The sequence below is a fragment of the Pangasianodon hypophthalmus genome, chromosome 10, assembly GCF_027358585.1.
Source record: "Pangasianodon hypophthalmus isolate fPanHyp1 chromosome 10, fPanHyp1.pri, whole genome shotgun sequence".
Lineage (NCBI taxonomy): Eukaryota > Metazoa > Chordata > Actinopteri > Siluriformes > Pangasiidae > Pangasianodon > Pangasianodon hypophthalmus.
Window position 1 is genome coordinate 3068885 of NC_069719.1, and position 23383 is coordinate 3092267.

The window sequence follows — 23383 nt, forward strand, 5'->3', positions numbered from 1 at the left end:
TCACGACAGAGGAGTTTATGCTTTCTGGTTTCCTGGGAACATGACAAACCGCAAACTTGTTTTGCAAGTTTGCAAGATGTTCCACAGCATTAAATGTACATATAAATGCATACACTCATACTGTATGTACATTCATATGCAAAACATATGAACTGTTATTTTTTAATTTAAAAAATCATTTGCTATAACAGCACAATATTTATTCCTTACATGTATGTTTGTTAATTGAAAAATGTTTCACTTAATTGATTCCTTGAAAATTTCATTGAAGGAACTGTACTGATTGTAATAAGGACGATTTGGGGTCCTCGGTACTCCTCACACGAACGACTGGTCTATTGTCATGTTTTCTGACACTTTCCATTCCTGTTAGCAACATTCATTCTGTACAAAGAGTGACACTAATGAGAAAACACTCACACAAGAGCCAACATCATTGACTTATGTGCTGTTGGACGATAACGGGATGCGACTTTGGTTTCAGTCAAGTGATTTTTTACACATCTGATGACTCCTGATCTGCTTCTTCAACCCATTCATTTCCTCCATTTAGGAGAGACTGATTCTAGATCAGTCCTTAAAGCAAAACACTTTACAAGCTGCCAATTTGAAGAGGTCTTCTGAGAGTTAGGGCTTAGAGGAAATCACATTTGAGCTTAAGAATGCACGAGTGTGTTTCTTCATAAACTACTTCAAACATAATGAAAGGGGATTTGCACACGTTATCCCGACACTGCACCGCTCTATTCATCAGCAAACACAATCTGGCGCTCGAGCTCCCGCGTTTGTGTGTGTATGCATTTCTGAACGAGGCAGTGTGCATAGGTATGTGTGTGTTGTGATGTTATGTGTAATGATGGTGCTCTGTGCAGATTGAATTTATGGTCCTCTCAAAACAGCAGGCTTTTAAAGGCATGCAAATGCAGCGTGCCCGGAATTAATGGAGTTGCTCCATTATCGTCGCTGTCACTCCTCAATGCGAGCCTGTATCATCAGTCTTTTACCAGCACACACTCCCATGTAACTAAACACCTCTCCATTATGATCACACCAATACGATCAGATCAACGTGAAACACTGCAGAGAAAATACATTTCATATGCTGCAGGGTTGAAGTGGTATGAAATATTCACTGTGAATAGCATTTATTAATATTTATACCACAGTGCTGTTGAATTCTCAAATCAGAAGGTGTGGATTAACTTTCTGAAACAGCACAGCTCTGACTGCAGTTCTGGTTAAACATAAATGATTCATATAAAACCGGTTTATATTAATGTGCTCTTTTTAATACGCTATCGTTTCTGTAGTTATAGTTCATACACAGGAACTTGTATGGTAGACATAAAAACATGTATAATCATTGACATGGTTAAGTTTTCTCTAAGGAGATGTTTATTTAACATTTATGGAAGGAGTCTCCAGTGTCAGTCAGAGGTAAAGCTGTACGTTTCCACCATGGAAAAGTTTAAGGATGAAGGATATTGTATTTTGCGGGTTTTTTTTGTTTTTTTTTTTTAATGTAACAGGTTCAATTTTGTTTGTCTTGCTAACTTCAAGATAAAGTGATTACAGCTGCTATAATGTAAGTGATAACAGGAACTAACTTGTCTCATGGACATTCCACAAAATATAAATGTAACTATAAATGGATAAAAAGTATGTTTTGTCCTTTAATTAATAAAAAAAATTATAATCATTGGCAGATTTGCTGCAGTATAAGAGGAAAACTTCAGGACGTGCTGTTAATAATGATAAAATTAATCAAATTTGTGCTTATATTCTGCTTATTACTCTTTACATATTATATAAACTCACTTATATACAGTATACTCCTACTGTATATGCAAGTATTTTCATCCATCATTATTAAAAAATAAAGACTATAATTCATTATAATTCATAAGTGAATTGATTTATTTACTTGGTAAGCCCTTCAAGACACTAAACTTTTTATCCAAATGAACCTTGATTTTAAAAAAAAAATCAATCTCTGTTTGATAAAATAGTGCCAATTTTCTAAATGAATATGAAAAGTGAACAAAGAGTAAGTAGTAAGTAGTAATTCAGGCTCTATACTGAAGTTGCTTTTTCCATGGCTGAATCTCATGCAGCTAGTGCACTACATAGGGTCTAAAAAGCCATTATGTTATACCCTATGTAGTGAGCATATCTGTGGAAATATTAAACATTAGTGATATGAAAGTTTACAGTTGCTGAATAAATTTTTAAAAATCTGAAATATCAGTTTTGTTCTTGATACTGCTAATGTTAACTCTGTGGTGCGGCTAATATGTCTAATATGATATTCTCCTTAATATTTAAATGCATTTGAATATTAAATCTATTCTGGAGTTAAAATTTAAACACTAGTTTTAAAGGAATTTATCAGCCGCAGCCTATAGTGTTAGCTTTTCACTAGAAATGTCTGGATTCGTTGATTCAGTTAAAAAGAAGTCATGTGCATGTGACGTGAGAGAACCGTAATACATTTAAAGGTGCAATTGGTAAGATTTATGGGGAAAAAAGGTCTCTAATGGTTAAACAGGTGGAGTTGAATAAGATTTAAAGATTTTTTTTTTTTACTCATTGTCCGCCCCCATTTCCACCCATGTACACAAAGCTCCACCCCCAAAACATACAGCAGTTCGACTATATTTAGCTAGAAGACTGACAACATGCCAATCAAAATCTAAACTAACATTCCAGACCAGGAAGGCAAGCCTACAGTGTGGGTTTTTTCAACTACGTAATACACTTGTTCTGAGACAATGGCTTAAACTATTAATTTTTTATAATTATTACATAATTTCCCACATTATTTGTATAACAAATATTGACTAGTGTACCTTTAAGAATGAATTATTTTTCCTACATATATACTCTACATACTATACAGTACCTTTGTATATACAGTATGTGTATCACGCTACAAAGTTATGCTTTGTTCTTTCACTCAAAACAAATCCCACGACTGCCAGAGAGACAATGTTAGGCCCTTGACAAAGACCTTTAACTCTCAGATGCTCAGCTCTGTGCTTGTATAAAAATATCCGCAAAATAAATAAATGTAAATGTAAAAGAGTGAGGCCACTCTTGTACTGATCCAATTAAAGGTCAGTCTAAAGCATTATATAGACACAAAACCTTCTGTCTATGTTCAGCACCATGAAGAGAGAGAGAGAGTGAACAAAAAAAAAAAAAAAAAACGTGTGAGCAAAAGCACAGGAGAGGCAGACAGAAAAATCGTCCTGATAAAGCGTCACCTCTGCCGTGACCTCGATGCCGACAGCCCTAAAACACGCAGTGCTGCTTTTTATGGCACCGTAACTCATGTAATAAAGGCAGGCAGAGGCAGCGTTGGCACGACGTTGACCGTGGACGGAGCCGCTGTGAGTGACGGGGGACTGGATAGCCAAAATACCAGGGACAAAGACAAAATAGCCTACCAGGATGGATGGCATGACCCAAGAGATAAAAATAGAGCTGCATCAGGGTAAAGAGTGAGCCAGGGGGAAGAGCGAGAGGTGATGGAAGTGTGTGTGTGTGTGTGTGTGTGTTTGTGTGTGCGTGAGACTGATGTCCATGAAACTAAAAGGTGATATTTTTTTATCAGTCCCATTCCATCCATTTTTTTATTTACACTCCTAGCTGTGTTTTTTTTTTCCGAGTTCATATACTGTATATATAGAAGTCATAGAAGGTTATTAGCATTCCTATGTGCATGTATTCTTGCAGACACAAGCGAACTTGACAGGATTTCAACAAGGATCGTAAAATCTTACTTATGAACTTTCATAATGCTAGCTGCCTGGCTAAGATAAGCTAAGTTGACAGAACTTTAGGGTTTTTTTATATTAAGGGTTTTTTTTTTGGGATAATTGCCGTAAATCTCATCTGCTTATTCCAGCTACCTGACTAACATGAGCTAACCTGACAGGATTTTTCAGAAATTATCATAATATACATCTAGTTAACATGATCTAACCTGACTTCATTACTGTGAGGATTTTTAAGTTATTATCGTAAATGTTCATAATTATTTCAAGCCCACTAGCTGAGCCCATAAGCTAACCTGACAGGATTTCTAAAAGGATTATTATTCATATTCATAAATGTTTACGATCCTTACTGAAAACACTAGCCCACTAGCTAACATGAGCTAACCTGAAAGGATTTCTAAAATGATTTCTGTGGGGATTTTCCAAGTCATATGTCTTCACTGCTAGCCCGCTGGCTAACCTGAGCCAACATAACAGGATTTCTGAGTGGATCTTTTAAGTAATATGTCTTCACTGTTAATCAGTGAGCACTTTCAAGTCATATTCATTAATGCACGCAAATCTACACTGCTAATGCTAGCTAGCTACACTGACAGAACTAACCAGAAAAAGACAGCTATAGGTTCAATGCTAAGTATCTTAAAGGCCCCCAACTTGATACTTGGTACAAAAACATTGTCCATTGCTAAAAAGATTTTTAACCTGAAAGAATTTCTGAAAGAATTTTTCCACTTATATCCATTAATGTTCACAATCTCTATGCTAATCCCATCTGTCCAGGTAGCTAACATTACCTCCACTGCTAATGCTACACAACTTGCTATTTATAAATGTTTATTTATAATTTTTTAACTGCTTACACTAACTAGCTGGCTAAGATAAGGTAACCTGTCAAGATTTCTATGAAGATCTTTATAGATTGTTATTTATAAAAGATCAAAATTCTTCTAATGTTAACCCTAACTAGCTGGCTACGACAAACTAACTTGAAGGGATTTAGAAAGGATTTTTATTCATATTCATAAATGTTTACAATCTTCACTGATAACACTAGCCATCTAGCTAACGTGAGCTAACCTTACAGGATTTCTGAAAGAATTTTAATCATATTCATGAATATTCACAATCCTAACACTAGCCATCTAGCTAATCTGTCAGGATTTCTGAGAAGATCTTTGTTATTTATAAATGTTTAGCGCTAACACTAGCTAGCTGGCTAAGATAAGCTAATCTGTCAGGATTTCTGAGAAGATCTTTGTTATTTATAAATGTTTAGTGCTAAAACTAGCTAGCTGGCTAAGATAAGCTAATCTGTCAGGATTTCTGAGAAGATCTTTGTTATTTATAAATGTTTAGTGCTAACTATAGCTAGCTGGCTAGGATAAGCTAATCTGTCAGGATTTCTGAGAATATTTCTTTGTTATTTATAAATGTTTATGTATACATTTGTATTGCTAACACTAGATAGCTGGCTAAGGTAAGCTAGTCTGACAGGATTTCTTAGTCATATTCATAAACGTTTAAAATCTCTGATGCTAACACTAGCCAGGCAGGTCCTTTCTGAACAAATAGGTGAACTTTAACACAAAAATACCATGTGTATACCACTGTTACATTTATATTTATGGCATACGCCCTTATCCAGGGCGACTTACAATTATCTCATTTATAGAACCGAGCAGTTGAGAGTTAAGGGCCTTGCTCAAGGTCCCATCAGTGGCAGCTTGGCAGTGCTAGGATTTAAACTCTCAACCTTCTAATCAGAAGTCCAACGTCTTAACCACTGAGCTACCACTTCCCTAGAACACTGATAAAATGATCCTGAACTCCAGTTGTGATGATCAGAAAGCACAGAAAAAACTCAATGTTCAAAATGCAGAGGAGGACGAGGAGGAAGAAGATGGAGAGATATTTCGCATTCTAGTGCTGTTTTTTAATCTCACAGAGCTGTAAGTGCTAGTGCTTGATGGAATCAATAAATTGTCTCTTCTATGGGGGGTCTGGTGGTGGTGTTGTCAGATCGTCCCTTCTCCACAAGTTAATAATGCTAACCCATTAGGTCCCCGTTCTCTGGAATATTCATTAAAATGGAAGCAATGCTGTTTTTTATCATAATGAGCTCAGTTTATAGAGGGCAGCGCTAGTAATACCATTAATCACAAATTACTTCTGAGAGGGCTCGGTGATGCAGCTGGCTTTTCTCAGTGTGGCAGAGGTGACACTGCGTAAATTGGTTGAAGTGTTCGTCGTTCTCTGAAATAATGAAGTTGTCCTGCATAGTTGCAAAACGAGACAACCTGCTGAAGGCTTCACTTTTTTAAACGGTGCTAAAAAATGCTGGGTGTAAAAATTCTATTGCATAAAGTTTTTGTGAGGAAAAAAACCCAAATGTTTCAGCAGTCAGCATTCTAAGCTCTTGGGAAATTTGATGTACTGAGGCAGAAATTTTCTCTCTTTGCCGTATATCTGTAAAATACAGGACATAATTGCAGTGCACTTTAAGTAGTAAGTGAAGAAGGAGTCAAAATTGGAGTGTAGGACCTTCACTAACTGTACAATGCAAAATGCTTCTGTTCCTACAGAAACAAGCAATGGCAGTTTTTTTTTTTTTTTCCTGGAAGCCATTGATGATTCTTCATAACCTTGGCATCACCTCAGGTTTGGTCTGTGGCTACAACTTTGTGCTTCAACCTTCATAACATTGCTAAACTCACATCTCATCTCTCATATTCTCATGTTCTGTGTTCTGTCCATACCCCTGCCTTTATGTCTAGCCTAAAGTAAAATCTTCATTAATATCATGTTTAAACCAGTAGATTAAATTGCATGCCATGTGTACACACCACAGTTATAATGATACTGGTGGAATGTAATATTTTGAGCTCGCCTATGATAATGATAAAGGGGGCGTGGCTTTACCTGGCGGTTGCTGGGAGGGTCTGTCCACACTGCCTGATGATGGAAGGCGGAACTGGATTCCTGCGAGCAAAGGACACACCCCATGCTTATACAGTGTTTCAGATTCTGCAGAGCAATGCCAGCATCCAAACATTTTCAAATCCATTCACAAGTGGAAATAAATCTAAACAGGAAACTGCTGAAAAGTGATCATCCAACTGGCTTCAATTACTATCATTAAACACTTTAACTCACACCCATATACAACACCCATATCACACTATCCGTAGATATGAAAAAAGATTTTGTTGTAAAATGAACAGCTTTTAGTAATGATTGCTTGCACACATTATTTTCATAATTTCAGGTCCACGATTTCATATTTTCTGGCTTCTGTGAGTGTGAGTGAGTGTGAATCCTTACAACTAGGACTCTTCATGTAGACATATATTGGCAATATACAAGACTCCTATTACATTTATTTCAGTGCTAGCCATTTTCATATTAGTCTTGCTTTTATGGTACATCGTATTACATTTGACAGCAAAAAAAGCCTGTTTCATTCTTCACTTGAAACTTTCTAGACCTGTTTATTTTTCACATTTAAAGGCAAGTGCCTGTGTTTAAAAGTGGTGGTCTAGATGTTATTGAAAACCCCCACCTCAGAGGCGTGAACATTTGTATAGTCTGAATGGGGGAGGCCAGAAAATTGACTTAAGCAGGTGCGTAAACACGTGTAACTTTTCCCACATAAATATTGACTTAAGTCTCAGATTCTGAATTAAGACTTGGCCCATAATGCACATCCTTGTCTCTGGGGAACTGAAGGTTGATCTGAACTAGTCAGGAAAGTCAGCTCGGCTGTAAAATTGCAACAGTTCATTGAAAAGCACAGAAAGGAACCTGAATCCAGAAACTGAAGGGCATACAAGGCCTTTTTTGGTCTGGGGCTTTAAATATTTTTTTTATTCCTTCAATAACTTCGTAACAAAACAACAAACTCTCACAATACCTGGGCAAAATGGATTCTTAGGTCTGCTTTTTAAACTAGCTTTCATGGTAGCCAGCAAGTTCATCCCTAAGCAATTAACTGCTGCAGCTATGTTCTCTCCAACAATAAGTCTAAATTTTTATGTTTGATGTTATTCTAGGCATTAAAATCCCATTGCACCTTGTTAGTAAGTCATGAGAGTGAGTTTTTTAAGGTCAACAGATTATGCCTCTTTGTGGTATAAAAGTTGAGAACTTCCAGCTTTGCTTTCGAAAGTGGCAGGAACTTTGAAACAAACTTGCGTCAGCTCGGGGATTCATTTAATTGGAAAATCAAATAATAATGAGTACATTACACTTCAAAAATAATAATTTAATCCCAAAAAAAGTGAAGTGATAGAGTTTCTTGGAAGTACACCAACAGTCCATGAGAGAATTCTGTTCTACTCTCCACAGGGCGCCATAACAAATCAATTAATGCCATGGACAGAAAATGTGACTGCTCAGCGTGAGACATCACTTACCACTTCAGCTTGCTGTACAGATTGCAGCTTAATAAATTCATGGGAAAATAGGCCATTCCCATATCACACAAAGCCACAAGTACACTCCAGCACAACGGAAGTGCTTTTTATTATGCATTTAGAGTCGTAGCATTCAGATAATTTGGAATACATTTAGAATGATCTCTAAGAATCTAAGAAACGAATGGAAAGTGCTAGCAATGACGATACAAATAAATATATGAAATTAATAGGAGCGCTCGACCTGTTAGCCATTGTGTTTCAGTGATGCGTCTACAGAAAGGAAATTTAGAGAGGCAGATTTTTGTGAACACACACAAAAAAAATTGTTAAGATATTTTGTGATGCTGAAATCATTCCAAAGCTCACAGTGATTTGACAGCATTGACAGTATTAGAAACAAAATCAATTAATAAAATAAAAAAAACACCATTCACGAGTATTAGCATCAGAGAAATGTCTAATGGCAAGCCTAATGTATACCTTACTTTCCAGATGATAAGACACTTTTTTGGGCCTCTAGTAGGTTTTGCAAAATGGCGTGCATCTGTAATTTTTGCAATAACCCAATAATATTCCTATTTTTTCAAAGTTTTTATGGTAGTCATGCTACTCCAGAAGGTATGGTAGTGTTGCTACATTCAGATGGGGTCATGTGTTCACTGAGACGATTCCACAAACGCACCGGTCTTGTGGTATTCATGACTTTTCAAAAGGTAAAATTTTCTGAAGCTGTGATAAATATTAACAGTTAATAGTTGATGCTAAATGTAATTACATTGTTATTTTAATTGCAGATTTTTTTCACAGTTGAATCACAAATCTAAGGAAAATGGTGATATTTCTGGCAATTTTGCATCAACATTGACCATATAAACTATTAAATGGCTACATGCTAGCTGGCTAAATCGTTTGGCTTATTTCAAGTAAAATAAAAAGGAGTCTGTCAGCATTCAAGTTGCTCAGTTACCTAGCAACAGTGTTCTCATGACCTTGACTGCTTACCTTCCCATGTCGAAAGCACAAATTCTCACGTGACATCTAAACACTTCATTTGTGGTCATTTAACATGGTTACCAAACCTTAGCATGGGCCTAGGTGTTATATAATGTTGTTGACATGAAAAGTAAACAAAGCTAAATTATTTTCAGAGCTGAAAGATGTGCAGCTATGATATAATCTTACCGAGATACTAGAGCTCTGATAGGCCCTCTATCAGATAAACTCTCTTGCACTTAGTGCTACTCAATTAATTAATGGTCTTATGACTTAATTTATTAATTAATCTTCAGTCAGCTCTTTAGCTGGTCTGGGTAGAGGATCTGGAGCATATCTGGAAGATAATGAAAGTTTCATTGAAAAACTGTAACATTCACGAGCCATCCATGGCTGGGAAAAGATATGATTGGCTGTTTATAAGCCATTTGGCTTGAGGAAGCCTGTGTTAGCCTTCACCCTCCTCTGGTGGCTGTTGTATGATAGAGGAGAGCTGGCAGCTGGGTGGAAATTGGCAGGTGACCAAATTGGGAAGAAAATGGGAGAAAATCTGTAATATACCAATAAAGAATGTGATGTACTGAGCCTCGTGTATGCCTGTATCTTAAGCTGGAACTACTGTAGATATCAAACCAGAGTGGGATGGTAGGAAGCTAGGATGGCTATAACACTGAAAATTCCATGAATGGTTTCCAAGTGGCGCAACGGTTAAAATATTTGGCCTGTCATTGGCATTGGAACCATCTGGGGCCAGGAATTGGGTAGCGTCCAGGCGAATGTTGCACCTACTTGGAGGTAGGTATAAGTTCTAACTAAAGGCTACGTTGAAACTATGTTACCTGGTACAACTGTATTTACCGTATTTACCGTACAACCGTATTTATTTGTAGTTCGTAAACTTGAATGTAGTGGCCATTTTCGTTCAAACTAGGCTATAATAGATCTTACGTCCTGCTGGTGCTACAGGAGTCCAGAAAAACTGGCTTTGCACTCTGGATGGGAAAGATGGCCTTCCTCTTTTCTTTGTAGATCAGCTCAGTTATCGGTCAGTGCTAAGTGGTGATTAGTGGTTTAGTGATTAAGACTTAGTTACTGATTGGAAAGTTGAGAGATTAAATCTGGGTACTGTGAAGCTGCTGCTGTTGGGTCCTTGAGTAAGATCCAGTCTTGAGCAAAACCCTCAAATGCTGAGCTAAATTGTACATCTGGTACTGCATATTTATGTAATGTAATGTAAATTGGTGACTCAGCTAACACCCATAATAATTTGTGCTACTTGATTCATATGAAAGGTTAGGAAACTCTTACAGCTTTAATTGCATGAAATCGAATGAAACCCAGCCACTAAAATTTCTCAAATCTCAGTTTTGCATCTTATACTTGGAAGTGTTTTATGGTCTGGAAAATATGGTATAACTGGATATGCAACTACAACAAAATAGTCTTTCTAGTTTTTTAAAAATATACACTTTCTAAATTTCCATGCGATAAATTACCCGTACAACTCGGTCCGATACTTCCTGCCTTATGAAACAAGTTAAGATTCACTATGGTGTTATGGAGCAATGAGCAAGCAATAATATTTTTCTCTTTTTGTTCTTTTTTCTTTTTTAATGCTACTGTACAGTGTTTTACTGTACTTCACAGCACCGGTGGGTTCAATCTAAATGTGTGCGTTTAACCCACTTTTTATTACTTGCCAGAAAAATCAAGAGTCGCAGCAAAGGGGAAACATTAAGTGGTTTCAAATGAGGGCATGCGCTACCAGGATTAGGATTGAGTCCACATCTAATTCTGCATATTTATGACTAATCCATTTCTGTTATTTTCTTCACTGAAGTTTTTTTTTAATTGACCATTTACTTTGTTTCAATTTGTGTAATTTAACTCATCCTTCATGAATACATTTTAACCACATTTTTAATCTATATCATTTTGGACATTTAATAAACTGAATTATTTATTTTGACTGTAGATCTGCTGTACAAAAACTATTTTTCCTCAAATATTTATGCTTATTAATATTCAATATTTATTAATATTTAATATTTATTAATTTGAGTTATAAAACTTTCTGGGCTGTTTGTGCCTCTCTCTCACTGCAAAGACATATTTTCATTGTTAGTTAGGTGGCTGGCTAACTAACAAAAAGTGTATATGCATCCTTTCTGTCCTACAAATAACCCAAACACTCAAACCAAACTATATATCCACATGACACATTGTGGAATTTCAGAATTATTTAACTACCTAAATAGTAGGGGTGTGAACCTCAGACTTCCACAAAATATAATACGGTTTAGATTCTTAAGGCAACGATTCGATATTTGATGATACGACTGAATCTGCTGTGATACAATATGATATGATTTGGTTTAGTATCCTCCAATCGGAATTTGGGGTAGACCTACTGTAAATTCACAAATGATTATAATGTAGAGAAGGACTATTTTAAGTATCAGAGCTATGGGCAAATCACCTTAAACCTGTTAAATTATTTATACATCAAAAAAAGATCAATCTTTTACACACCAGTTGTCTATCCTTTAAAAAAGAGGTTTATTATCAATAATAATTGATTTATGATTGTTGCCCAGATTTATTTTCAACTTTTTATGCCTTTTTAGATCACTACGTTAACCAAATCATTTGATTATTACACCTTTACTAACTAGTTTTCAATTTGAACAGAACAATACATTAGATTAAATTAATTATTTTATATTAAATTCTCCCACAAGCAACATTGCCAAGTTTTCATATTACTTACAGTATGGTTATCAACAGTGTTTTTCTTCATTTTATCCTACTAAAGTTGGAGCATTTTAACACTTTGCCCATTGGACTTTTTGGATTTGACCTCAATGGCCCTGTTTTACATTCCAGCATGAATAAGACAAATTGGTGGCCCTTATTTTGATGTAAAACTTAATGTTTCCTCTCTGCATACCTAATGACAGTCATATATTACTTCAGTCATTGCAGGAAAAAACACAGTATACATTCAACTGTATATTCACAATAAATCAAGGAATATCTATATAAAAATGATAATCTATGGAGCAGGATTCAACCACCTTTATCAGTATTATTCATCCCATATATGTACAGTATATACGTTTGATTGTATATATGTCTGTATGGAACAATAAAGTACAGAATGCATTCAAAACGTCACATTTAAACTGTGCAAACTGCGGCTGTTCACCCCAATGTGTCTTCAAAATTTTCACAGTACTAAATCCACTTGCTTGTTTTACAGCAAGGCTTTGGCTTTGAAGACTTGTAATTGAATTACCTGGAACGTCATTTCATACATTTCTTAGTACTTTTTTTTTTTTTTTAATCAGTCTGATTTCTGTTGAATCTCAAAGTAACCACCATTAGTCCACATTCAGAGGAAAGGATGATCAAAACCCACAAAATATATCAAAGAGATCCCTTGAGCAGTCTTTGGTCAATGTTCAGTTCTCATCCTTTTTTAAAACCCATTTGGACGAGAGGCGTTTTTTTTTTTAACATTCCATTTCTGCAGCATGAGTCAATGTTTCAACACCAAAATTGTCTCTAATAGTCTTAGGTTATCAAAGAAAGAAGCTCTCAAAGAAACTCTAGAGAATTTCTCACTGAGAACTTCCTGTCCACAGCCAATGCAATCACAGTATCTACCAAAATACATTTTTCAGAAGGAATGGCCAAACCAAGCAGACTGTAAAGTAATGTAGAGAAGCAGTTTTTAGTGGAATTGAGACTTTGGTTCATGGATGAGTCATTGCTGCTCAGTGTTAAATAAGTGCTGAGTGTCCCAGGGACACTAATGCAATGTGGGTGCGAGCATCAAGCTGCTTTTAGCTACGACCTCTCATTGGGGCTCATCAGCTCTGAATAAAGGATCACTTATAGCCTAAAACCTCCCTAATGGCTTCTTGGCTAACTCACTCTCTCCTTTTTTCACTCTGTCTTCCATTCACCCACTTGCACTCTCACAAAGTACAGACACACCTGTAAACATGTGGCTTCATTAACACACACACACTTTTTCTTCATCCTCTGATTTTTAGAAATCCTGTGATACACCATGTGTGGCTTCAAGTTACTCAAATAGACAGAGACATATAAGACATCTCTGAGTTATTGGAGTATTTCTTGTGGTAGATCTCCATACTGGCACTCCTGGAGATTGGCATTCTTCCCCGTAACCTGCGTTGCCATCTAATCCAAAGGAAATCTCGGCAAGATGGAGATGGGCTGCTGGCCATGGTTCCTCTTGGTGATCCATTATCAGTTGTTTCTCTCTTAGATACATCTAAGGCAGCCTGAAGCTCTAGAAGGGACAAGTTAAATGGGTGCACAGTTGCTGGGTCTATAGTTGCAGGGGAACTGTTACCTGGATCCACTATTTCCAGCGCCTCTTCCATAGTCAGAGTCTCAAATTCAGGATCATCCGGTTCCACTGAACACAGGATGGCTGAAAAGATTGCCTCTGTCTCTATGAGGTCAATCGTAGCAGAGTCAAGGGCATCTGGTTTGAGTGGGTACTCTGTAACTTGGTCATCTGACTCTTCATGGTACTGGTCATCTAGTTGTTGAGAAAAAGGTTCAGGAAGTGTTACTGAAGCACTCTCAAGAGGGGACAGTTGAGTCAAGTAGGCAACACTTGATTCCATGTAGGTTGGTTCTGATGGGCTAATAATTTCAGGATCCATTTCCGACCAGCTCGAAGTTCTTATGTTTAGAGGTTTCTTTCTCGGGGAGTCTGACAGATTCAGATCCATAGTGTCTCTCTTTGACCACAAAACAACAGGATGAGCCTCTGGCTCAAATGTTGCTGAACTCTGAAGTGCTGGAGACATAGGTTCTGGACTCAGAGGGTTTGATACATCTAAATCTATTGGTTCTGGAGTTGCTGGCTGTAAGAAAATGGTGTCCAGTAGTTCTGGGAAAGGTGGATCTTCAGCTGCATGGTCAGCAGGTTCATCATAGTCAGTTGTTTCTGGGGTTGGAGGGTCTGGAAGATCTGCATACCCTGGACTAGGCAACCCGGGGTCCAAGGATTCTAAACTTGGCCATTTCAAATCATTAAGATCCATTGATTCTGGCGTCAGTGGACTCAACACAAGACAGTCACCTGGTTCCACGATTGTATAGTCTTCTATGTTGTGATCTGAGTTTTCTTCAGTTGGCTCTATCAACACAATCGGGCTTACAGATCCTCGAGTTGGATACTGCTGCTGCTCAGTTGCTAGAGGAAGACCTGAAGATAGTGGACATGGTTCAATTTCTTCTAAACTCTCTTGAATGAAGGAATGTAGTATGGATGGATCAGGAGACTCTTGAGGCGGTGATAAATCTGGTGGACTAATATTATCTGGATCCAATTTTGGCCAGTGCAAGTTTGCCAAGTTTACAGGTTCTAAGTTTGTAAAATCTAGTACAATCGAGTCCACCCTTTCAGAAGTTGAAACTTTTGAAAAATACCTAGGGTCTAAAGGTAGTTCTGGTTCTGGAGGATCAGGAGGAGTCATTGGATCGGGATCCAGTTCAGGCCAGCTTAGCAATGACAGGTCCACAGGTTCTGGAGGAGTCAAGTTGGCATAGGTTGGATCATCAAGCTCTGCCAACTGTGAATTTGGGTCTGTTTGGAATAAAGGTTTGGAAGTTGAGACACGCAGGACATTTTTATCTAAAGGCTCTGGATCTGGGGGATGCATGGATAAAACATTTGGATCAATGGGTGAAGGGCAGTTCACTGCTGCATCTGCTGTGTTCTGTCGCACCAAAGTCTTGCTCCCAGCCTGGGTACTGACGGATATGTGATCAGAACTATGCTGGGTTCCCTTTGCCCAGTTTGGAGACCAGGTGTTGTAGCGTTGTGCAAAAGTGGAAAAGTTGCTGTTAAAGGCTCGAAGCTCTGTGCACAGATCCCGTCTGAGCTCGGCTAGTTCCTTTCGCATCGCTGAAACATCCTCCCTCCACTGCTGGCTGATTGCAAGAGCCAGGTCAGCTGTCTCCTGTACGCTTGATGGAACAGGTCGTGGCCTGACAGGGATGCTGGTCTTGTGTGGGGAATATGAGGGAACTGTGGTAGAAGAACGATTACTGTACAGGCTTCGTGATTCACTTTCTCTCCTACGATGGCTCAGATCCCTCTGGGCCATGGAAGTCATGTCAGCCTCCTTGTTGAAAAAATTGTCCTCATTAAGTAAACCAGTGCCCTCGAGCACTTCATTCCCCTCTGGAAGACAAACATAAACAAGCGGGAGAGTATATAATGTTCCTACAGGTCGGGACAGCTAGAGACACTGTGATGCTCACTATAGGCTTTACTACAAAGCCTGAAACAAACACATGTGAGCCAAATTACATGAGATGAGCTATTGAGCTATGAGCTATTACCCTGTGCTACCTTTGTGTGACAACAAAGGTTTCTTACTACAGTTTGCTTGTATACAAATTGTACAAAATTATATAATTATAATTGTCCAATACATCCACCTTTGGAACAATCAATAGGACATTGGACACCTTACACAGCTCTAGGAACTGTCAAATAATGCAAATTGAGTCTATTTCATTTGGTATGCAAAATGGTATTATGGTTGCTTTTGCTTCAGCTCTGGGTGATGGCAGATGCTAATGTTGAGTTGTTACAGGCAATGGGCTCACTTTGACTCACATTATTATGGGTTTGTTTCATGCTGTTACTCTGCCTTCTCACTCAAATATTTATTTGCATGTTCTTTTCCCATGTCTCAAAGCACAAAACAGAGAGTCCTACCCCAGGGGAAACCTGAAGAGAATAATAACAACCACATCTCTGTGAGCATAATCAAATCCCTCATCCCTCTGACTAGCAGAAGCCCTATGTTTTGTGCACTGAAAAGAGACAAATGCGAGCAAAGCTTTCAACCTAATCTCTCTGTGTGTCTAAGCAGAGCAGGTATGAACCCTATTGAATATGAAAGGCCCACACAGACCCTTTAAAAAAATCTGACCAGGAATAACCAAGTGGAACCATGGAGGGTTCTCTTGACACACAAAGTCAAGTTTTATGGGAGAGCCAATATAGTTCAGTTACCAAGATAATTGCAAATGTATTTCAGTGAGAAGGCAGTGTAAACATACTGAAAGTCTCTCCAGCTGTCCCTAGCCCTGTTTCCTAAATGGCCAAAAAAATTGGAAGCCGCCTGTATCTGAGTGTCTCACAATGATGCTCATATTTTTCCCCAAGATCGTTTGCAACTTGTTACACCATTCATTGTTAACAATCTCTGAAACCTCAAGACATTCAAGAGCTGTACCAGCCACAGGCCCTGTGGGAGAGAGAACTCAACACTGAAATGGTTTTGAAAACATCTGCACATCACAGAAAAAATAGCGAGAGAGAAAAGTAGATAAAGGGAATGGAAACAAACTACAGAATCCGGGAGAATGAGACAATACGAAGCCCACTGAGTGAGAAGCATTGAACCGGGCAGCATTTCGAGATCGCATCATATTCCATCATATTCATCACTTCTCAACCCCTCCCTGCCTGCTCCGTGAGCTAGCCAGAAAACAGGGCAAAATGGAGATTCAAAATTTTAGATCTTTAGAAGAATGTACACAGTGGAATAATGCAAGGACACTGATTGGGAAAGGAACTTGTAATTGGATGTTTCACTTTTCAGCCTTTTCTGCTTTACTTTTTCCCCTGAGAGTCTGAATTCAATAGGGTTCATTGCCTAACTCACTAAGGCACACCAGAACTTACCTGTTTTTTTTTTGTCTGTTTTTCTTTTTCTTTTTGTTTTTGTTTTTTTTTGTTGGTTTTTTTTGTTGCTTTTTTGGCAGACAGAACAGTCGCTTTGCTCATAAGCAGATTACATGCATGCATGCCATGCCAAACACAGTACAGAATACATGCATGCGCCACTACATAGAAAAGATACGAATACCAATAGGATACAAATAAGCACACTTGTGTCCTATCCACAGTATGAAATCCAAACATGAGCTCTAACAGTGAGGAATGTGCTAAACAGGGGTGGACAAATCATAAATTCATTAGCAAGTGAAATCTCCTGGTTCCATGTTTTGGTTGCCTTGAAACTAACTAGGCTAAGAAGTCATAGCTAAGATAAAAATCCCTATTTTAACTAGATAGCTAAGAAAAGCTAAGTCGACTGACAATGCATGCTGAGCTAGTTAGCTAAACAAATGCATTCATTTTAACTAAAGGAAGTCATTGTCCTCTTCTAGAAAGTTTCTAAAAGAATGTTGTGCCCTCAACAAGAAGTCAGCAAGTCATTGGCCAAATTTTGCCTATAAGCTGCATTGTTTTCTCCTCACATCACAAGGGCCTGGCTAGCAAATGTCTTTTCCGTCAACATGTTTAACTACAAAGGGACGGTGTGTAGTAAGCAGGAGAGTTATATGATGGATTTGTGCGGCACTTTGTTTTGCTTGGTTTTCACACAAGAGTGTTGCTTATTCTGAAAAGTTCGAAAAGCTTACTGATCTGTCTAGACAAAACTGTTCTACCATCAGCCAGATCGTCTTGACTGATGTGTGTAGTGCAGCAGGCAGTGAGATTCAGAAGCTTTTGCTACAGTTACAGCATCATGAAACACATTTGTGTTTAAACTTACATAACAAATATACCTTTTTTGAGAAAGTTAATAAGGAGTAGGATTTTTACTTTTTCTTGTCGTTAAGCATAATTGTCCACCAGGCAACTACAAAACTAATGAATAGCCCGGACATGAAATTTGCTTGTCCTGGGTGCTACTGATTTGTCCACCCTTGACTAAAGTGTATTTTTGTGATAATTACTACAACTGATGCTCTAGACTAGTTCTCATATTTGCTATGAATGCACAATGAAGCAGATGTACAGCATGTTTTTTCACACATTCGGTCTAACATGGCATTCTAGGCCACATAAATCTACTATTTATTTCAAATAATGAATGAAATAACTGCAACAAGAACATGCAAAAATTTCCAAAATGGCTGGACCACCACAAGCTTAGCCCCAAGCTTAAGCATAGGGTTCAGGACATACATACGCACCTATTGTGTAAAGAATAAAACACTCTGTGTTGTGCTATTATGGAGAAATATTCAGCGATGGGGTGGTGTGTTGATGCAGAGTTATGGTCACCACCCTGAAGTTGATTATTTTCCTATAACAGCACGTCCTGAAGTGTTTTATTCCTCTTATACCACAGCAGGTTTGCCAATGATTTTTTTTTTAATTAATGAACGACACACTTTTTATTCATATGTAGTTAAATGTTGCAGAACGTCCGTGAAGCAGGATTGTTCCTAGTAAGTTATCGCTTACATTATAGCAGCTACAAACAATCGTTCCCTCACCAGACTCTTTTTTCTCTTTTGATGTTTATAAGACAAAACCACACCGTTCAACATGTTAAACATTCCATGAATTTTAAATAAGCATCTATATCAATGATTATACATTTTTCTTTGTTAAATTCTTTGTGAGCATTTGTCATGCAAACAAGTTGTTACTATAGAAACGATCGCATTAATATAAACTTGTGATTTGCAGCTGCACTACTGCCAGTGCTGCTGTTATTTAAAATTAATCAACGCCTTTTGACCAATCAGAATCGAGAACTCAACAGTGCTGTGGTATAAATATTGTATTACTCATATGGTTCGAGTGTATTTATTTCCCTGTCAGTTACACTGAATTGGAGGCTTCAAGGCTTTTCACAATGAATCTGACACTCTGTCAGGCGACTCACCAGCCGTGGACCTGATGGTGGAGGTGACGGTAGATGAGCTCATGGAAGGCACACACTCGTCATCCTGTGAGTAGCCGGCTTGGATGGCACGCAGGTAGCTGTGGCTGCGTGTACGGAAGCAGCCGGGCAAATCCAGCGCCTCCATGGCCTGCGACTCTACCTCGCTGAACACTGACTCGCACACCGACTCGAACTGGCCGTTCATCTCAGCCTCGCTCACCTGAAATGACCAGAAAGCAACGAGGGGAATCAATTTTTTCAATTTTTGTCAAGTAGTCTGACTTCTGTTCTCACCTTTCCCACTTTTATAACCTTCTTTTTTTCAGAAAGCAGGGGTTTACCAACTACCTTCCCTCATTCACACTTTCTCTCTCTTCTCAACAATTTTCAACTGACATATAAAAACACTGCTTTAGTTCTTACAGAGAATATCCTAGTGTTATCCTCTTTAAAACATTTATACAGTTTAAGATATCTGTATAATGTTTTCCTCTTTCCGCCTCATTTTCTCCTGTTTTTGACACTTTAGAAAACAATTTTTTCTATATTCTGAATATTTTTTTTTTTAGAAACAGTACCTTAGTACTTTGATGAGAAATTAAATGTATAGAAGGTTCCCTTTATAATAAATGTACTCAATTAGCCAAGACATGTTTGGTGCTTCTCTGGAGCTACGAGTTTAATGCAGTTAACAGTAATGGAAGTCCATCCCTCCATCCATCTTCAGTAAGAGCTTAATCCTGGTCAGGGTTGCAGTGGATCCCGGGAACACTGGGTGTGAGGAAGGAATACACCCTGGATGGAATGCCAGTCTTTCACAGAGCATCATGCATGCCAGTTCACCTACTGGCCTGCTTTTGGGAGGTATGAGGCAGCATTGAATAAAGTTGCACACTGTATTGTCTTGGAAGGAGAGATACACACTCATGAAGATGTGACTCCATGTAATTTACTTTCCCTTAATTCACATCACTGCTGAATTTGACAACTAGATACAAATCTGTAAAGTCTGCTAGTTTTCAGTAAAATTAATTATGACATTCCTCTTCCATTCATGACCGTTACCCGCTGAGCTAATCGGAAAACACTCTCTGATAAGTATCTCCAAAGTCCTGAAAGATTTGCCAATCTCCAAGATCTCAGATTTCCAACGTGTTCTAGCACAGAATGTATTGTCCTTAACAACCTTCAGAGGTGCAAGTGCAGAATTGTACAAAGGGAGAAAAACCTTATCTTGAAGATGTATTGACCACAATCAATACGATCCATTTGGAGGGTTGGCTTTAGATTTTAAAGACAGATAAGTCAGACGATTAACACAAAGAGAACGTAAGAACCAGCGGCGCAGCAGTGAGGTTAACTTTAAGTCAGACCTTTACTGAGTATTTTCCTTTCTGTTTAAAGGCCCTAAAACTCTCCAGCTCACAATAAAGCACATTATCAGTGCTTCAGCACTATGATACATGTTTAAACCTGAGGATAAAAGCAACAGGCAACATTAATGGTGAGTTTTAAATACAGAAAAGAGAAAAATATTCTTAAGTATATTCCTAGGTCACAATCATCTTAATCCATAACCTCAGTCTCACCTCTCTCTAAAAATCTCCATGTACTACATGTATAAATGCATTAGGGTTAGTGAAATATTTTCAAATCCAATATTAGTCTCCATGCTGGAATCTAGGAGATGGCACCAATAGCATGCACTGGTAAGATGGTAAGAACTTTTCTCAAATTTTGGTGGACCCTTTCTCCAATCTGAGTAGAATAACCTTCAGGATTCATTTCCAGGTGATGTGGCTGGAAAAATGCGCACTCACCTGGCTCACTTGGCTGACACAGCTGGCTTGGCTCAGCGTGCTAACTGCCCTCATGTAGCTCTGGTTCCTTGAGCGAAATTTGGGTGAGTTGTAATTGGGTGATGGGTCCAGCGTGATGCTGGGGTGGATGTCCCTTGACGCTTGCAGATGGTAGCTCTGACTGAACAGACAGAGAGAAAAAGAGAGAGAGATTGTGGGAAGAGTTGGGTGGTGGATTTACTGGCCCCAGTATTATTATATAGTATTTGTCAAATTATATTTCAAAGACACATCTGTAAGCAGGATAAGCAATCACGATGTTCAACCAAATTTCCATTCCATTCATATGAGGATTAAGATAAAAATGGATTTGTCTCAACAATTATTGTGAAATAAGTAACGGGTGTAGAGCGTAGGCATTAGTTCTTGATAAATTAAGAAGCAAAGACAGTTTGTCATGAACTTAAAGACTACTAATTCCTCCTACTGACTCCTCCAAGCGGTACATATTTTTAAATCAAGGCTGATAGACTGTAAAACCATCTGGACCTGAAGCTAAAAGACAAAACACGTTGCATTGTCCTGCATCAGTATGACTCGGAGAAGAAGTAACACCAGGACACTGACAGTTCGATGAGAACATGCTCTGTCTCACTCCATGGAGCCTGCCAAATCACTGATGTGTTTAACACCTGAAAATAGCTCCTTCGATTGGTCGTTGTGCTGAAGCATCTGATCAATAGTGGGAAATGAAGGAAAATGCAAATCAGTGGCTTGTTAGTGAGCCAATCACACTGAGACAGAGAAGGAGACTAGAGTTTGCTTGCCAAAATGGCTAAAAGGGCAAAACTGTCCACAGCAAGGATCTTCTTTAACCTCTGCAAATATCTTATCTTCCAACCAAACAGGATGATTTTGTTTTCAAAGATACAATACAAGAAAAGTTTTCAGATTTTTTTCAAAGTAGACTGCTACTGTTGGAGGAATCGCTTGAATTAGTTTCTTCTGCTTCCCACATGCTCATTATCTATTAGTTTCTTCTTGGTAGTCCAGAATCATTGACTTTTTTTTTTTTTTGGTAGTCCAAGTTCATTGACTTTTTTTTAGTAGTCCAGCTTCATTGACTGCTTTTTCTGTAGTCTGGGGTCATTGACTGTATTTTTTTTGGCAGTCCAGGTTCGTTGGTGGTTCTTGGCTGTCTGAGTTCATTAACAGGCTCTTGGTAGTTCAGGTTCATTGACAGGTTTTTAGTAATCCAGGTTCACTGACAGGTTTTTGGTAGTCTTGAGGTTTATCAACAGGTTCTTGGTAGTTTTTGATCACTGACTATTTTAGAAGTTCAGGTACATTGACTGTTTTTTGTTGGTAGTCCAGGTTTATCAACAGGATCTTGATAGTCCAGGTTTATAATCTGTTTTGGGTAGAACAGATTCATTGACTGTTTTTTGGTAGTCCAGTTTCATTGACAGGTTCTGGGTAGTGCAGGTTCATTGATTGTATTGTATTTTCACAGACTGGATTTTGGTAGTCCAGTTTCATTGACAGGTTCCTGGTAGTCTTGGATCACTGACTATTTTAGAAGTTGTTTTTGACTTTTTTTGAGTTGTTTGACTGTTTTTTTTTTTGGTAGTCCAGGTTCATTGACTTTTTTTGGTAGTTCACGTACATGGACTGGTTTTTGGTAGTCTAGATTCAAAGACTAGATTTAAGTGTTTGGTGGTTCATTGACTGTTTTTTTCAGTCTGGACTGACTGACAGGTTCTTGCTAGTTCATGTTCATTATGGGTGTTTGGTAGGTCATGTTGATCAATTGGTTCTCAGTAGGTCAAGTTCAGTGATGGGCTCTTGGTATGCCAAGTGTATTGATGAGTATTTGGAATTAATGGGCCCTTGGTAAGAGAGGTTCATTAATTGTGTTTTGGTAGGGCAGGCTTATTTGCTCTGTTCTCCATAGTGTTGGTTCTGTGATGACATAATGGTAGTCCAGGTTTATTTATAGGTTCTTGGTAGGCCAGATTTATTTCTCAGTTCCTTTTTGGCCAGGTTCATTAATAGGTTCATGTTAGACCAAGTTCACTACTGTATTTTGTAGGCCAGGTTTATTTATAGCTTCTCAGTAGGTCAAGTTCACTGATGGGCTCTTGGTAGGCCAGGTTCATTAATGAGCTTTTGGTAGGCCAAGTTCATTAATGGCTTGTTGGTAGGGTTCTTGGTAGTCTAGGTTTGTTTATAGGGTCTTGTAAGCCAGGCTTATTTATCAAAATTGACCACGTAAGCATTCTATTTACCAAGTAAGATTTCCCTTACAAGGAATTCAACTTGGCAATTTCTCCATTAACACAAGCTAATTGGTACACTGTAGACCAGGTTCATTAATCAATATTTGGTAGGTCAGTTTGATTGATGGGATTTTAGTAGGCCAGGTTCATTAACAGGCTGTTGGTAGGCCAGGTTTATTAATGAGTTCTTGTTAGCCAAGTTTATTTATGGGATATTGGCAGGCCAAGTTCATTAATGGGTTCTTGGTAAGCTTCGTTAATTAATGGGTTCTTGGTAAGGTACATACGCTCATTGATACATTTTGGTATATTAAGTTTATTGATGGGTTTTTGGACTTCCAGATTTAAATGGAATGAAAA

The 23383-nt window shown here is 38.1% G+C and overlaps 1 protein-coding gene across 3 annotated transcripts in view; it reads right to left on the minus strand.

The window, feature by feature from the left end:
* The window catches only part of dlgap2a (discs, large (Drosophila) homolog-associated protein 2a), a 165965-nt gene that overhangs the window by 37333 nt on the left and 105249 nt on the right, over positions 1–23383 (minus strand). For all 3 annotated transcript variants that reach the window (XM_053237488.1, XM_053237489.1, XM_026944198.3), the window contains 3 exons: positions 20766–20925; positions 18946–19165; positions 6702–6761 (listed from right to left, as the gene is read on the minus strand). In XM_053237488.1, the coding sequence (XP_053093463.1) occupies positions 6702–6761; positions 18946–19165; positions 20766–20925 (440 nt within the window). The remainder of the gene's footprint in view (positions 1–6701; positions 6762–18945; positions 19166–20765; positions 20926–23383) is intronic.